This window comes from Colius striatus, chromosome 1, assembly GCF_028858725.1.
Source record: "Colius striatus isolate bColStr4 chromosome 1, bColStr4.1.hap1, whole genome shotgun sequence".
Classification (NCBI taxonomy): domain Eukaryota; kingdom Metazoa; phylum Chordata; class Aves; order Coliiformes; family Coliidae; genus Colius; species Colius striatus.
The window spans coordinates 61,237,140-61,255,074 of record NC_084759.1 but is presented as its reverse complement, the minus strand read 5'-3'; the positions used below and the strand labels follow the sequence as shown (position 1 = coordinate 61,255,074).

Genomic DNA, 17,935 nt, shown 5'->3' with positions numbered 1-17,935 from the left:
ATAGTATACTATAAGGAGAGTGTAAAAATTGAAATATAACTGATAGCTTGAACATTAGCAATTAAATCCTGTAATGTAGAGGTGTTACACAAAAATACCTTTCTTAATCTTTCAGGAGAAAATTCCAGACCAACTAGAAAGAGGGTGAAGAATACACCAAACTCTCCTAATGTCTCCACCTGTACAATAGACTTAAGAAAAAAATTAAAATCAATGCACAGTCTATTTACAGTTTCTAAGTCCACTTACAAAACAAATTGTTTCTTATAATATTTCTGTAGCTAGTTCACTTGTTAGTCATATGACAGTATCTTCAGGCTTCAAACGTTTTTCCTGTGACCTGGCTGCTACTAGATAATTTGGTTGGATAGTGCTGGTCACCCAAACTGCACACATGTGTTGATCTAGCTAAGTTTGCTTACTTGCTTGCTTGTTGAAAATAAATAGGTTACATTTTATGTATATTAATGTATATTAAACCCCTAAGACTTGCATTCCAAAAGTTACTTCTGGCTCTTAAGGGTTGGAAGGGACCTCAAAAGATCATCTAGCCCAACCCCTACTCTGGCAGCCAGAGCAGGTCACACAGGATTTGCTCTCCATCCTACAGACTCCATATAGCCATCTCTCAGACCACTACAGCTGCCAGCCTTTCCACTTCAGAGAGAAGGATGCAACAGCAAGGAAAGTGGTTGTCTTCCTTGTCACAACAGAAAAACTAACATTTCTTTTCTAGGTATATACAGTCCAGAGTAGAAGGGGACAAGATGTAACATCAATCATAGAGAAGTGGAGATGGAAGCTACCTGACACATCAAAATCTACCTGACATCCGAATCTACCTGTCTCCTCAGTCCTTCCAACATTTAACTCTTTTATGAAATACAGAAGAGACAAAAGGAGAGAGCATATGAAAGAGACCCAGTCAACATGAACATTATCCAGATGAATAATGTTTAATCAGAACTTCAAAAGAAGTAGGCAACTCACTAAGAAACTGTGCTTAAAGAAACCTCTCTCAGTGTAAGTCTCTGACAATTCATTGTTGAATCTTTTTCTAAATGCCAAGTTTACAAACTCAGTCTAAGTGGTCAAGCTTTCCTGATCTTCTCAACCTGTAAGGACACGTATAGGACAAAGGCTATTATTTAATCTAAATGTTAGAACATGAACATTTGAAAGTGCAGTACTTGCAGTCTTCTCTTCCAATTCAAGGCTGCCAAAAATCTTACAATTTCTACTCATCTCTACTTAGTTTTGAGCCCAATAGTCATTTGCAACTCAAGTCCACGTAAGAGCAGAGGTTGCAAATACAGGAATATCCAAGCAGTTATGTGGGGATCGATGTGACAGACTTAATCAGACATTATGGTGCAACCTTACTCTGTGTTCTGTTTTGCCTGCTGGCTAAACAATCTGTTAATGCACACCAGACCACTGACCAAAACCTGTGCCGTGTCTAGCCAACCACAGCCCATGGTTTCACAGGAGCTAGTTATCAGGGCACACGTGATGGAGCTAGGAAGGTTCAAGTGACTTCAGGAATGATGGTGATAGGAAGGTTCAAGTGACTTCAGGAATGTGGGTAGGTGATTGGAAAAGAATTAGGGTGACTAGGACAGATGAAAGAGCTACCAAGATGAAAACTAACACTCTGGGAAGCCAAGCTATGCTATTCAGGGAACTACTTATTTTAAACACTTTCTGCACTACCAACACTGACATTTTGCAAGTTTCTGAACATTTGATGTCACTTAAATAATTTGGATCTCCAATGTGATGTTTCCTTGTTAAAAAGAAAAAAAACACAAACTAAAAAGCTCCACAACACCCAACCTTCAGCTTTAACTTTCAACGATTGCTTATGTCATGGTTATACAGGAGGAAAACACTGAAAATAAAGTGATTCAAAAGATATAACATTTTAAGACCTCCTTTTGTAAAAGTCTAGGTTTGGGGACTCTTATTTTTTTAGAACACCATAGAATCATAGAATGGTAGGGGTTGAAAGGGACCTTCAGAGATCATCGAGCCTAACCCTCCTGCAGAAGCAGGTTCACCTAGATCAGGTTGCATAGGAACACGTCCAGGTGGGTCTTGAAGACCTCCAAGGAAGGAGACTCCACAACCCCTCTGGGCAGCCTGTGCCAGGGCTCCCTCACCTGAACAGTGAAATAGTTTTTTCTTATATTTAAGTGGAACTTTTTGTGTTCCAGCTTCATCCCATTGCTCCTTGTCCTTTTGCTACTATAGCAAAAAGGGATGTCCCAACCACATTCTTTTAAAACTACTTTTAAACTACTTTTCAACAAATTAAATCAGTCATGAAGACACTTGCACACTTACCTTGATACTATTTAACCCTGATGGTCCTAAGAGTACCCCACAGATGATATACCCAAACATGGTTGGCAATCCTATTGTTGTGCACAGCCAGCCACATGGCAAAGACAACATTCCTATTGTCACAATGTCCTAAACATATAAGATTTACAAATACATTAATATAAAGGAAACACACATGTGATGAAACTAAAGACTATTATCTTTCAAAATATAACTAGCATTGTAAAATTACATGTAGAATACTGCCTGTGAAAAGAAACTGCAACTTCAGTAAACTAACCTGAACACTTACTTTGTTGTAGGTGTAAGCACTGCAGTTTTGCAGATGAAGCAGATGAGGTGCTGACCTTATGTAATTGGTAGCTTTGGGGACTTTTGATCAATTTATTAGGTATTTCAAATACATTGTAGGAAGCAGACCATTTCCTGGGGAATTGTGGGTGGAATGATACTTTACATTAAAACAAAGGGGTGAAACAGATCCATTTTGATTTTTTATTAAAAAAGTCACAATCCAGTTATTTTTCATGAAGCAAAAATACAAAAAAATCCATGCTTATGAACAGATAAATTCTCTTTAGTGACAACATGCAAGTGGCTTATCAGACACAGCAGAGGCTTGCTTTAACACTGTGCAGTCTGAGAGAAATGATGCTGCCCCGAAGGTGCAACTAAAGTTCAATCAAATAAAACCAGAGTGGTTTCATGCAGCACCATAATCAGTCTTGCAAAGACTACACTAGCAGTAAGGAACACATTGGCCATATCACCAATAGACATGGGAATCATGAATGCCAGGGTGACTTTAGGGAGACAAATCCTGAAACTACATTCAATCCAATCAAACAGGGCACCGGCAGGCAAACTAGTTTCATTAAATCTTGCCAAAAGACAAGAAGGTCTCTAAAATGATTACCTTTATGAAATGATGATCGGCACGAGGAATGGTTGAATCTCTGGGCTTGGTAAGGATATACTGATTGTTCTGTGAATCAATAAGCATACTAAGACCTAAGTCATCCTCTACTTCTCTCTTTGAAGCATTTCTCTTTGAATTGGCTTCATCTTCTTCCACCCTTAAAACTGCTTCAAAGTTTACACCTCTCACCTGTAGAAAGCAAATAACACCAAAAAAATGGGGAGGTATGTCAATGAAGCACACAGTGAAAAGTGAAAGACTATTAGCTGTGCTTGAAGTTAATCCAGAATTTCTTGACACTGACTAAAAATACTGCAGTTTCTTCTCGAAGAAGTCTTTCAGTCTTTTTATCAGAACCTGGTACCCATGACAGAAAAGGCTATAATTTGCTTTACATTTTAAAAATAAGGGGTTTTCCAGACTTCTTTAAACAAGATGTCCAATGAAAAAATATAGAGACAGACTTTAAAAGCTGTAAAATTCCAAGTCAGTGTTTTAAGTTGCATTTAATCCAATTCCTTTTTTTTTAAAGATTTATCACATTTAGAACACAAAAAGTTACACTGAAACATAACATTTTATTCCCTCAAACAAAAACAATTAGAAATTACAAATGTGATATTCAGTTCACAAAAATCTGAAATAATGACTGTATTCCAAGTCAAGAAAAAGTCACTGTCCTGGAAATTTGAAGGAATGAAGGTAAGAACTGTTTCTACCTAGCTCTGACATGAGTGTCTGCAATTACAAAGTGGAAGATGCTAGGATGATTTCATTATTCACTATATTTTAAATAAAGCAGCTTTTAACAATATTCATAAACTGTTAAGGCTAATACTTCTTTTAGACTCCAGTAAAGAGAGTAGGCTGTTGTTATTTCAATGACTGACTACAAAACATTCAACTTTTATGGATTGGCATATTTTGCCCACACAGTTCCCCAATTTAATGAAGAAATGCATTCACATAAGCTGTCTATAAAACAGCTTCCTATTTTCCTTTGCTGATTCACCAGCACTTTTCCCCAAACTGTTCAGATAAACATTGCATTTTCAATATTTAACCTGCAATTTTTATCATTTTCTTCCACTTCTTCCATTTGCATGTGTGTGAATGTGCATGTAGAATTAAATCATCACTTTCATTGTGGGAATGATCTCTTTCCCTGTTTTTGTGCATCGTGCAATATAATGGGCCTCTAAAGAATTGGAAGTCACTAAGAAGAGGGGAAATAAAGAAATTTGAGACAAATTATGAACTTTGCAGAATTCCTTAGAAGCATAAAATAACTGCTTTAACGATCGGCATTTTTAGCCATTGGAGCAAGAGGCTGATGATTGTTTTCTTTTTATGCATTAGCAAAGTTGTTTTTTCACCCTTTTTTGCCCCAAATCTATCTTTTTATATATGCTTTGCCTTTCCTTTCCTAAGCTCCCCATTTACCAGACTATTTTGCATTCCAGAATGAGATGTCGATTGACAAGTCTAAGACATCAAACCATGTTTTCCTGTTTTCAGCTGATGGAAGAAAGCAGGAGCAGCTGCATACCACGTACATGCAAACTATTCTCACGATATTGGAGCAAAGAAGAAAAACTTCCCTATAACCAGTAAACACGAAGAACTGTTTCTAATCAGAATACACAGTAAGTGCCCAATCCTACTGTTTTTCTGTCATTTTTGCTATGCTGGAGATACTAGAATTGAGCTTCGCGCTTGCCGTTAAATGTTTGCTTTGCAATAATAAACATACTTTACACTGACTTTCACTGTGGAATGATTTCATTATTCAGTGCAGTGGCCCCATCTTGCAAATTACTATTACTTTGCTTAAAAAACAAAATGCTAATAAGCCAACATCTGTTCTAGTATCTTCTTGGGAACTTAACGTTACGACATCAGCGACAGTGTTCACTAAACAAAATTATCTTATAGAATACATCAGCAGTGAAGCATGCACTTGGAAGATCTGGAAGTCCAAATTAATACAGCATTTTTTTTATGTGCTTTTGTACTTAGTAGCTTGTGCATCTGGAATCTAGGCAAACTTCTCTGTATCTGAATTAAAAATGCATCAAAGACCACTTAAAGCAACAAAACTGGATAAATGGATTCCTCATTCAGTGGCATTCACAGTCTAGGTCAAAAATAATATTAGAAAAAAAAAATGTTTGTAAGATTAAAACAATTATGAAAAAAATCTGGGTTTTTTTTCTGTGTAATATACATAAAAACCATACATTGTGTGGATATAAACAAGCAAGGTCCAGAAGGGGAAAACCCAGCAAATACTTCACCATCAGCTGTTCCACCAGAAACAGGTAATAGGCACTGCAAAAAGAGGCAACAGAGTGCTTGTCATGGGTGACTCATTGCTAAGAGGCACTGAGACCCATCTGTCCATCGGAAAAGGTGTCACGTGAGGTGTGCTGCCTGCTGGGAGCCAAAGTCTGCAATGTGGCTGAGTGCCACAGCTCATCAGGGACGTGGGCTACTGTCCCCTTATCCTGAAATAAGGCTGAATGATGTAATGATGTAATGAGGCATGATATCTCCAGAACCAAGGATTTTAAAACCCTGGGGGAGTAAGTGAAGAGTAGGGAGGCACAAGTTATTTTCTCTTCCATCCTGTCCACCAGAAGAAAAGGGGAGGTCATGAAGTGCTGAGGAAACTGGCTGATTTGGTTGCTAAGCTGCTCTCCCTCATTTCTGAACAATCATAGAGGACAGACAAGGTGCCTGAGGACTGGAGAATAGCCAATGTCACGCCATTCTGCAAAAAGGGCAAGAAGGACAACCCAGGAAACTACAGGCTGGTCAGCCTCACCTCCATCCCTGGAAAGGTGATGGAACAACTTATCCTGAATGTCATCACTAAACATATGAAGGAAAAGATGGTTATCAGGGGGAGTCAGCATGGATTCACCAAGAAGAAATCCTGTTTAACCAACCCAATATCCTTCTATGAGTGCATAACCGGATGGCTAGATGAGGGGAGAGCAGCGGATGTCATCTACCTTGACTTCAGCAAGGCTTTTGACACTGTCTCCCACAACATCCTCATCAGAAAGCTCAAGCAGTGTGGCTTGGATGAGTGGACTGTGATGTGGATCAAGAGCTGGCTGAATGACAGAGCCTAGAGGGTGGTGATCAGTGGCACAAAAAGGAGTTGGAGGCCTGTGGGCAGTGGAGTTCCACAGGGATGGGTTCTGGGGCCAGTCTTGTTCAACATCTTCATCAACGACCTGGATGAGGGGACAGAGTATACTCTCAGCAAGTTCCCTGATGACACCAAACTGGGACTGGCTGATTCCCCAGAAGGCTGTGCTGCCATTCAGTGGGATCTTGATCGGCTTGAAAGTTGGGCAGAGAGGAACCTCATGAGGTTCAACAAGGACAAGTGCAGAGTCCTGCATCTGGGAAGGAACAACCCCATGCACCAGTACAGGCTGGGGACTGACCTGCTGGAGAGCAGCTCTGCAGAGAGAGACCTGGGAGTCCTGGTTGATAATAAACTGAACATGAGCCAGCAATGTGCCCTCGTGGCCAAGAAGGCCAATGGCATCCTGGGACGCAACAAGAAGAGCGTGGCCAGCAGGTCAAGGGAGGTTCTTCTGCCTCTCTACTCTGCCCTGGTGAGGCCTCATCTGGAGTCCTGTGTCCAGTTCTGGGCTCCTCAGCTCAAGAGGGACAGGGATCTTCTGGAGAGAGTCCATTGCAGGGCCACCAAGATGATCAGGGGTCTGGAGCATCTTCCTTATGAGGAAAGGCTGTGGGAACTGCAGCTATTTAGTCTGGAGAAGACTGAGAGAGGATCTCATTAATATTTACAAATATCTGAATGGTGCCTGTCACAAGGTTTGGACGTCCCTTTTTTCTGTTGTATCTAGTAACAGGACAAGAGGTAATAGGATGAAGCTGGAAGACAAAAAGTTCCATTTACACAGAAGAAAAAACTTCTCACCTGTGAGCGTGAGGGAGTCCTGGCACAGGCTGCCCAGGGAGGGTCTGGAGTCTCCTCTGGAGGTCTCCAAAACCCACCTGGACATGTTCCTGTGTGACTTGATGTAGGTGGACCTGCTTCTGCAGGGGGATTGAACTAGATGATCTCTAAAGGTCCCTTCCAACCCCTACCATTCTGTGATTCTATGATATTATGGTGCAGTTTTACAAAAGGGAACTGACAAAAAACGACGACAGAAGAGCAAGAGTTGACAGCACAGGTTCAGATGAGCTTTTAAATACTAATACATTTGAGAACATAATGAGCATAAGCAGTTATTCTTAGGACTTTATTTCCCAAGAGAGAAATTCCTGACAGCAGGTTGTACACAACAAAATACAGTGCACAAATACTCTTGTGTCACATTAAGTGGTTAGCTCAGAGTCTTTTTTTTCCCCCAATTTTACCTACTAAACTTTTCTATTTGATTATATTTTAATATAAGCTTTTGTATCTTTTATCAGATTATTGATGATTCTACTAGGGCTTCTTTGTTCTAATGCTCCAGTATTCCAAGATAAAACACATTAGATGCTGCTTGCAAAGACGGAGATGTAAACAGTCCTCCAGGTTGCCTTTCATGATTCCTTTTCTTTCATGACTAGAGATACAAACAGAAAACCATCGGAGAGAGAGTGGAGAAAAAGGATGTGTTGGCATGTTGCCAATTAACAGGTGTGGCAGAAGAAACCTCATTCCCGGTTTCCTTAAACGTGCCGTTATACCCCATCGGAACAGAAGAGGGCACTCCAGCTACCTCGTCCCTTCCCCGCTCTCAGTCCTACTGAGTAGGATGCCCACCACCGGGTACAATTGCTGCGACTTGGTGTACACAAAACAAAAAACTGCTTTCAATTTCTCCCAAGACAACTACAAAAACTAGCCTGCAAATGAACAAAAACCTATCGAAAGTCAAAACTGTAACCCGTGTTTATGCAAACAAGACCAATTTAGAGAGTCTATCTCTGAGGATGGCACAATGGGATATTAGAATAAAATTATGCACTTCAGGGATACTGTCCATCATGTAAAATAGAACCAGTGAACAATGCAAATATGTAAAGGTACAAAAAGCAGAGGAAGTCAGAAGTAGAAGACAGAAATCTCACAAACACATTTCGGATCCTTACCTTGAGCAATGTATTTTTTCCCAGACTGTGAAAACCAACTACAAGAATTCTTGTTCTCCCATAACTTTCTCAAGATGAACGTGGAAAATAAAGTGGAGACTATGCTTATCATTGTAACTATATATACTGCAAAGTCCAAATATCACAGTCCCCACAAACATCACCAAGATGTTGTAACTCTCACAGGCTGTATCTGTGTGATGGGCCACACTTGACACAAAGTGGCAGCTGCAGGGAGGACTTTCAAAATCACAGAAATCACTAGCAAAAAGGAGTAATTATTCCTGTTTGCTCACTCCTAACAAGCAATCATTCTACCACTAAATACTTCTTTTCTGTTTAAGGGGAAGTAAAAACAAATGTAGAGGCAAAAGCTTTTTGTTTCATTTTTTTAAAACAGTCACTAAAATCCCATCAACTATTGAACGTGTAAGAAACACCCCTACAGTGCAAATACCAACTAAAAACGGCACTCCAATGAAAAGACTGAATCTAAAAACGTCACTTACAGATTTGTTGTCATCAAAGGCATGCTCTTCTATTTCCTCTTCCAATCTATCAGCTGCCTTCCTGACATCTTCTAGAATTTCATCAAGCATTGACAGGCTTTTGTTTTGATGCTGCATGTTCTTAAGGGCTTCAACTTGATGTTTTTCTGCTGCTAACAGTTCGACGTATTCCATTTCTTCCTGTTGAATTTTACAACACACAGATAAAGGGCTGGCCAGGCCTTTAAGTAGAAAAAAATTAACATAAATGTACACTTCTTTTGACACAAAGCATCTTACAAGTGAAATTGCAAATGCGATATAGACTTCATAATGGTATTTGAAGATTGCTTTCTCTTGTGTCAATTTCCTTCAGGGAAACTGGGCAAGAAAAACAACTACCAAACAAAATACTCACCGAAATACCCACCAATCACCTTTTCTAATCCATTAAACACCAGAGCTGCCCCAAGGTTAGAATCCAGAAAATACAAGAAAGGAATTACTTTGAGGAAACATTTCAGAGCCATGTAAAGTTTAGAGCTTGGTGTTTTAGTAGGGAAGCATAATAACCTTGAAAGCATAGCTTTACTAGCTACAAACAAACAAACTGGAAGGAAAACACAACAAAACTTAATTTTATAAGCCATTTTATAAACATGGGAAGATGTTTGTTTATGATTTTTAGAAGTTACAATGATTATTCAAATAGCTACAAAAAAAAATATAAAAGCTGTGGAGAGACAGTACAGATGAGCAGACGAGCACTCTAGCTGAGGTTCCTGTTTCCCAAGAAGCATTTTTTGAAGTGGAAATAAATTATTTTGTCCATCTTTTCAGTTTGGGACTCTTCTGAATTTGTTGAACAACACAGAATCATAGAATCACAGAATGGTAGGGATTGGAAGAGACCTTTAGAGATCATCTAGTCCAACCCCCCTGCAGAAGCAGGTTTACCTACATCACGTTGCATAGGAACATGTCCAGGTGGGTTTTGAAGACCTCCAAGAAAGGAGACTCCACAACCCCTCTGGGCAACCTGTGCCAGGGCTCCCTCACCTGAACAGTGACATAGTTTTTTTCTTATATTTAAGTGGAACTTTTAGTGTTCCAGCTTCATCCCATTACCCCTTGTCCTGTTGCTAGCTACTATAGAAAAATGGGATGTCCCAATCTCCTGACATTCATCCTTTAGATACATGTAAATGTTAATAAGATCCCCCCTCAGTCTCCTCCACACCGAAGAGCCCCAGTTCCCACAGCCTTTCCTCATATGAAAGATGTTCCATTCCCCTGATCATCTTGGTGGCCCTGCACTGGACTCTCTGCAGAAGTTCTCTGTCCCTCTTGAGCTGAGGAGCCCAGAACTGGACACAGTACTCCAGATGAGGCCTCACCGGGGCAGAGCAGAGGGGGAGAAGAACCTCCCTTGACCAGTTGGCCACAAAACATGTGAAGCCCATTTCTAGGCTTCAGAAGAAAAAGTGCCAATGTGGTTTGCTATGGTGTGACAATATTTCAGTAGCTTCCCTGATAAAGTTAGGATGTTTCATTTCTCTTTGGATGCTTCAGGTTCAAAGAGATAACTACAAAAGGTTTATTTCCTGATCAAGACTAAACTTCACACTGCATCTTCTACATAGTTACCAAGGCAATAATCAAACTTGTTACTGTGTATTGAGAGAGTATAATTTGATGGGTTTTTTGGAAAAAAAAAAAGATGCTTTACTTTACATGCCCACATTCTGCTACAGATGCACTGGTTGAGAAAGAAAACAACTACGAGTGAGAAAAGTGACCTGATCTAGGTGGACCTGCTTGAGCAGGGCGGTTAGACTAGATGATCTTCACAGGTCTTTTCCAGCCCCTACCATTCTGTGATTCTGTGAAACATTCACAATGGCAGGCTTCCTCCTTCCAATTAGATTCAGGATGCTAAGAATATTTAGATGAGAGAGACTCTTCTCTCTCTTCCTTAGGAGAGTTAATGTCATTATCAAGGGAGGAAAAAAAACCCAGGGAGGGCAAAAACAATACAAGCAATCTTGAGGTCAGACTGAATTCCCAGAAACCACAAGTTTCCATCTTCATTTTAGATGCCCTGCCATACCCAGCCAGAAATCAGAACACAGGTCTCCCTTAGTTTGTGTGGTTTATTTACCTACCCCACACAGATATTAGATAACCTGAGCATCTCAAATGGTCCTAAACTCCTATGTTTAAATAACTGTAGTGTCTCCTTCTCCACATGTGATTGCAGATGAACATTTTTCCCCTTGAAAGCTGCAAGAACATGCAGATAATCAATTCCTTGATGCCAAGACAAGAGCATGTTCAGTACGGACTGTAACTGCAGCTTAACCCTTTTAAAAAATCCTGACAGTCTGATGAATGCCTCTGGATTCTGACGAAACCACAGAATTGCCCTCTGTTGGTGTTTAGAATTTCCATCATTACACCAGTATGATTAAAATTATCCAGTTCCCAAAATAACTGGAGTTGGGAAACGTAAATATTAAAGTGTTTGGCCCCATGTCAACTGCTTTAGTTGTTATGCAACTCACAAGCAAGAGACACAGCCACTGTCATACAGCCTCAAGGAAAAACATTTCCTATCTGTTGTTGTCTGTTAGTAGATAAGGCTTGAAATATGCCTTCTCTGTCATCTGAGATAAACAGGCTAAACAGAGCTGGAGGTAAACTGCAGAAAAATAAACACCACTTTAATTTGCAAGAAGTTTTCTCTGAATATCAAGGTAGAAGAACTTTAAAAGAAATAGTAGTTTAAGTTCCTTTAATTAATAAAGGGAAATGTTTCTGTAGTCTATTAAAAGTGGCATCTCTGTTTTCACCTACAGACCACTGTCAAGGCAGCACAGTGGGACAATCACAGAGAACAGTGTCCATGAAAAGGACAAGCTCTCTCAAACAGCTTGCTACACACTAAGCACAGCACACACACTGTTCCCCTACTCATGCTGGGATTGGAGGTATATGATCACAAGGCACACCAAACAATCTTTTAAGCAAGGCAACACAGGTAAGGGTTGTGGACTGAACAGGAGACTGGAACACCTAGAAACACATGAGCAAAATGAAGTAAGATTCATTCAGACTTTGGGACAATGCTAGTTAAGAACGCGTTGTTGCTGTTGCACTCCATTCTTTAATCAGGGATGAAAAAGCACATTCAGAAGAGGATGCATCTTTGCAGTACTTTCAAGTTACTTTTTTGACCAATGTCTGAGTAACAGGCACTCAAGAAATTATAAGCTGATAAAAGTAATTTTTTTTTTGCCTTTTACTGAGCCCTCACACAAGTTCCTGGAGCAAAGGCAGGCAGAAGCTATCTTCTGTGCTTCTTGTTCCTCACCTCTAGCCTCATGAATGATTCCACTATACCTCTTCCCAGCAACAGAATCAGCAAGAAGTCACAGAATCACAGAATGTCAGGGGTTGGAAGGGGCCTCTAGACACCTTGATCCACCTCAGTATCCACTCATCCAAGCTACAATGCCTGAGCTTTCCTATGAGGATGTTATAGGAGATGGTGTCAAAAGCCTTGTTGAAGTCAAGGTAGATGACATCTGCTGCTCTCCCCTCATCTAGCCAGCCAGTTATGCACTCATAGAAGGCTATCAGGTTGGTCAAAAAGGATTTCCCCTTGGTGAATCCATGTTGACTGCTTCTGATAGCCATCTTTTCCTTCATACGTTTAGTGATGACATTCCGGATGAGTTGTTCCACCACCTTGCCAGGGATGGAGGTGAGCTAGCTGGCCTGTGATTTCCTGGGTCCTCCTTCTTGCCCTTTTCAAAGCTTGGAGTGACATTGGCCTTTCTCCAGTCCTCAGGCACCTCTTCTGTCCTCCATGATTGTTCAAAAGTGATGGAGAGTGGCATAGCAATAACATCAGCCAGCTCTCTCAGCACACAGGGTGCATCTCATCAGGGCCCGTGGATCCCTGGGTGCCCAGCTTGCCTTAGCAGGTCCCCAACCCAACCCTCCTCAGCCAAAGGAACAGGCAATCATACATATCCTAACACCAGATTTCCAAATACTTCAACAGGAATAACATGAACAGAAGAGACTGTCTTCTACAGCCATTTTTATTTTCCACTATAATAGTTTAAAAAATAGAAAGGATGTCTTATGACTACACTAATAGAGTAATCATTAAAGTGAAACTGGAACAAAATCGGACCTGATGCTTGTCTTCTGAAGAAGTAGCCCAAAAAACTATATCCCATGTAGTTTTCATATTTCTGGTATGCATTTCCCAACTATGTTTCCCTTCATATAACAATTGTAAGGTTAGAGCTATAAATATTCTGTTTCAATAATCACTCACATGACATAAAGAAAGGTGTAAAAGATTGCTCGTTCAAGTAAATATCTTGATCTGACAATAAAAAGAAGCCCACACAATCCACCTCTGCAGAAGCAAAGTTTTGACAAGACACATCTAAGATACATTATTATACACACGGGCCTCTTTTCATGAGAAAAATTAGGAAGCACCATTCTCAAGTTCAAGGATGGATTACTTCAGTGATTTTAAGTAACATCAAGAATTAGGTAAATGAGAAGGAAGATTCTGGACAGCTTCACTCTTGCTATTTTAAGAGCTCTCAGGGAAGAAAAAAAAGGTGGAAAATCAAGTCATTTTCATGACAATTGCTACAATTTCTATGCAGCAGAGGTTAGCACTACCATTAAGTAGCAATATCAAAGTCATATTGAGCACTTCACTGGAAAACACCTAGATCCAAGCTACTTCCTATCCAAATTTGTCACAACTCAGTCTTCATTTTCACTGCACAGACCACTCGTCTCCCAACTCTGCACCCTTACTGCTACTTCCACCAGCCTCTCTTGACACAATTCACTATACACCTTTCTTGCACAAAATGTCTTGCCATCTTCACCTGTTACGATCTACATCTTAAACAAATGCCTTTTAGAGAGTCTGCCAGCTCAGATGTTATATCCCATTTTCATTTCTTTTTCCTTATCTTGTTCCCTTACACAGAGGCAGCCTTATCTTTTAGAAGACAGAAAACAAAGAAAATTCTTAATATATTCCTCCAGTGGCTGAGAGGCAGAGAAAGGAAAAGCACAACTTAAATATCAAATCAATTAAATGACATTTTCTCTCAGTGGGAGATTTTCAGTACACAGTCTGAGCACTGTCAAGTCCAGTAGACACTGGTAGACTATGAACATCTTAACAGGTCTGCATTGACATAGGAAACTCAATTTTTCCATGAAGTACTTGTGCTCAACTGTTACTCACATGTGCTTTTCTTGGTAAAGTTATCTCAGCCAGCTCTTGCCAGCCTGGTTTTTCAAACCTGCTTTTCTTAGGCTAGGAGTGCTACACTGAGATGAGAAATCTAGTCATCTCATATTTTGCACATCCATTTTACCCACACTCATATGAACAGGAAAAGGCAAGAAGTCATTCTGTTTAAATTGTAGGTTTGGGTTGAGCAATTCTCATTCAAAGTAAAAAAAAAAGTTACTAATTTGCCCATTTATTGAATTATTTCCACTCTGATAATCCCACTGCCTTATCTAGTTCAGCTGCACTGTGTGCACTGACTCACTTGTTGTATTCCTTTCCCTTTAACACAATATTTGTCATAGATCTTAGGATTGTGCCTAGCTTTGTTTTGAAGGAAGAACTATGGATTGCTAGTAAGTTTTAAGCTTTACACCAGAATTACTTCTAATTTTACTGATGAGAACAAATATTTCATTCAAAATCAATTGTGAAGAACAGAACAGTACATGTTTCATGTAGATCTACTTTTTTTTATTGAAACCACATCAATTCTAGTAAAATTAAAATGACCAGTAGAATATTAATACTCTAGCAATAAACATGGGGTAACTAACCTTAATTGCAGCTTCTCTCAAGGCTTCCAGTCGCTGTCTGCTGCTTTCTTTCATATTTACAACATCTTTGTAGTCACCCTGTAGGGCTCTCTGGAGGCCATGGATTGCTTGAAAGACCGAGTTTTCACTTTCATTTAGTTCCTTTTGGAAAATTTCAAAGGTATGCACCTGAAAAAGTTTCTCTTCATCTGATAGTCCTGCATCCTTCTCGACTGCTCTTATGGCATTTTTTAGTTTGTTGAGAACAACATTCTTTTGGCGAAGAAGGCCAGACAGTTTTCTGCAGCTCTCCAACACCCACTGCTTTCTCTGAGTGATAACAGCTCCTTTCCCACGGTGCAGCTTTATGGCATGCTTTACTACATCTTCATGCTCTGCAGGATTTGCCAACTGGCCACAAGGCAGTGAAACCAACGTCCATAGGGAAATGAAGCCAGTTGCCTTCATTCTTCACTTTTTTTTTGCTGTTGGGAGAAACTGATAATCCACAACTCTCAAAGCTTTCTGCTACATGGTTTTTGCATCTCCAGTACTCATACCGTGCTGCAAGACAGTACCAATCAGTTATCAAATGTGATAATATTGGGCCATTAGGTCAAACAAATATGAAAAACAAACCTAAGACTGCACTGTCCTACACTATGACCTTGAATAGAATGTACACCATCTCCTTCAGCCAACAGCTACCAAGAAACAGCCCAAGGTTACTGATGGATTTTTGTTTTCCCCTTGACTATTTTCTAGATATCGTTGTATTTTAAAAACACTGAACAGAAAGCTTAGTCACTTCACATGGTAATCATCTACACTTCTTACATGAGAGAAAAGCCATTTAAAATGTTAAGCCACGATGCCATAGGCTGTACTTCAACCTAGGACCCAAACTCATTATTCTTATCTATCAGCAAGCTGCCTATTTTTTCAAACCTATGTGGAAAAAATTGCATCATAATAATTTGTTATTTATACTGCCTCAGAAGCATTAACACACACAAATATACAAAACATAATTAATAGCAACGCTTAACTGAAACAGATTACATCATATATCATGCTTGTGAAAGAAGTGTTTCTACAGTGAAGAACTAACAACAAAACTTCCTAGACTTCTGAGCAGTGTCAGTTTGGATAAAAGACCTTCATCTGAAAGGCTGCATGGCCTTGAGGCAATTTACTTCAAATCTAATTATTGATCCTTGTGATTTTAAAATAAGAGTTTTAAGAACACTAAAGTAAAATCAATTCATTCATTAGTTCATTTCCCAGAAGCCACTTGGCAATCTCTATTTAAACAACTGCATTTGCTTTTAATGTGAAGTAGGATAGAATTTCAAAACTAAGAATGAATTTACAGATCCTAGAGGAAAAGTGACATTATTGTAAAATAAGATGGTTACATTTTCTTTTTAAAAAACCACCTAAGTAAACCCCAAAACCCGCAAAGGAAAATCCATGCACCACGAAGCTATACAGAGCAATCTATGTTCAAAATATACAATGTATGTTCAATTAATACAACAATGCATGTACGAAACATACATTTATCACTGAAGCATGAGATTGTAAAAATGCACAACACACACTACATGTTAGTGAACCATCAGTGCAGCATGTATTTAGCAGGTATTTGCCTAAAACTTTAGCTGCAGTCTTGATCTCTGGCCCAACAGACTTAATCAGGAACTGACATACCAATATAGTCACCGGGAAGCAGTCAGCCTAAGAGAGATTCTTCTTTTCTTACAACTCTGTGGCAATCAGATCACATCTAGCCTTTGCCATTATATAGAATGGAAAGGGAAGATGACAAGCACAGCCAAGCACTACTTTCCATTTTAAAATACCCTCCCATATCTGTTTCAGAGACTACTGAGAAAACATCTGTCTATAGGTTGGTTTCTTTCTTTTTCAGTGCATGAAATATAAGCCAACATATCTAGCTGCCAACAGTTTAATGTGGGATAAGAGTTTAACAATATGAAGAACTAAAACATTTAAAAATTAAGAAGTAAAAGTGTAAATAAAGTAGAAGCAGCATATCTATGTCACCCTAACATCAGTAAAATAATAAAGTAGAAATACTTCAGAACTTTGACAAAGCTATGGGGTTTACTGTTTTTAAGAGATGAGGGAAAAAAAAATAACAATCCCTACCACCTAGAAAAATTCCAAAGTGATAGTTAAGGAAATATTTCCCCATGTATATGAAGGAACAATCTTTCTGTTTAACATGCTTGGGGGTGAGAATTTGCTGAATATATTACAACCTCTTCCCGCAAGAAAGAGGGAGAAGAAAATGTCCAGTGTATGTTCAGGCTTCATAGAATTATTTCAGTTGGAAAAGGCCTTTAAGATTACTGAGTCCAACCACTAACCTCACACTCCCAAGCCTACCACCAAATGATGTCCTTCAGCACCTCACTACATAACGTTTAAATGTCTCCAGGATTGATGACTCCACCACCTCCCCAGGCATGTTTGCAGAGAGGTGAGTAAAAGGCTGCTGCATGTTTTCAGCAGTATATCAAACCACACAACTAAATTCTGAGCAGATATTTATACTAGTAAGTTTGCACATCGTCACACTGTGTAAACTTACCACTGTGGTTCAGGCACAGTAGAGTTTTCTTTCAGCAACGATGTTTTTAGTCTGGCTAGCAAAAACTACTTTTTGCACCTGGGGCGGTGCTCAATATACACTTCTGAGTGCAAATAGAGGAGGAAAAAAAACCCCAAACCTTAGACATTCCTCTCTGTGCACCAGTAAGTATCAAATTCGAGGGAATTCCTGCCTTTTGGAGTCCTTTTGAAGTACAGTTTGTCTTCCGATGGACTGCAGCTCACGTTCCCGACTTTTCCTTCCCGAACACGATACTGATAGTGGACCTTGCAAGCCCTGATCCTCCCCTCCAAGACGCTTGCGGGTCCTTTCCCGCCCGCTAGTCTGCTGTCACCCACCAGCCTCCTCTCACCCCAAGCCCACTCCCGGGATCCGCCGCCGGGCAGCCGAGGCAGGGGCTGGGGCCGCTGCCGCGCCGGGCGCCTCCATGCACCCACCTGAGCGCGATGGCAACCGGGGGACAGCTCCCGGTACCGCCGCCTCTCTCCGCCGGACGGCTTCCGGGCGGCGCCTGGCGGTACCTCACCC

At 40.1% G+C, this 17,935-nt stretch overlaps 1 protein-coding gene across 5 annotated transcripts in view; it reads right to left on the bottom strand.

The window, feature by feature from the left end:
- TMCO3 (transmembrane and coiled-coil domains 3) overlaps positions 1-17,935 on the bottom strand; it is a 39,568-nt gene that overhangs the window by 20,236 nt on the left and 1,397 nt on the right. For all 5 annotated transcript variants that reach the window (XR_009818812.1, XM_061997093.1, XM_061997111.1 and 2 more), the window contains exons 2-7: positions 17,387-17,934; positions 14,788-15,330; positions 8,908-9,087; positions 3,263-3,454; positions 2,347-2,475; positions 99-191 (exon numbers count right to left, since the gene is read on the bottom strand). Coding sequence is in view for 4 of the 5 variants with exons in the window: in XM_061997093.1 (XP_061853077.1) it covers positions 99-191; positions 2,347-2,475; positions 3,263-3,454; positions 8,908-9,087; positions 14,788-15,234 (1,041 nt within the window). In the remaining variant the exon portion in view is untranslated. The remainder of the gene's footprint in view (positions 1-98; positions 192-2,346; positions 2,476-3,262; positions 3,455-8,907; positions 9,088-14,787; positions 15,331-17,386; position 17,935) is intronic.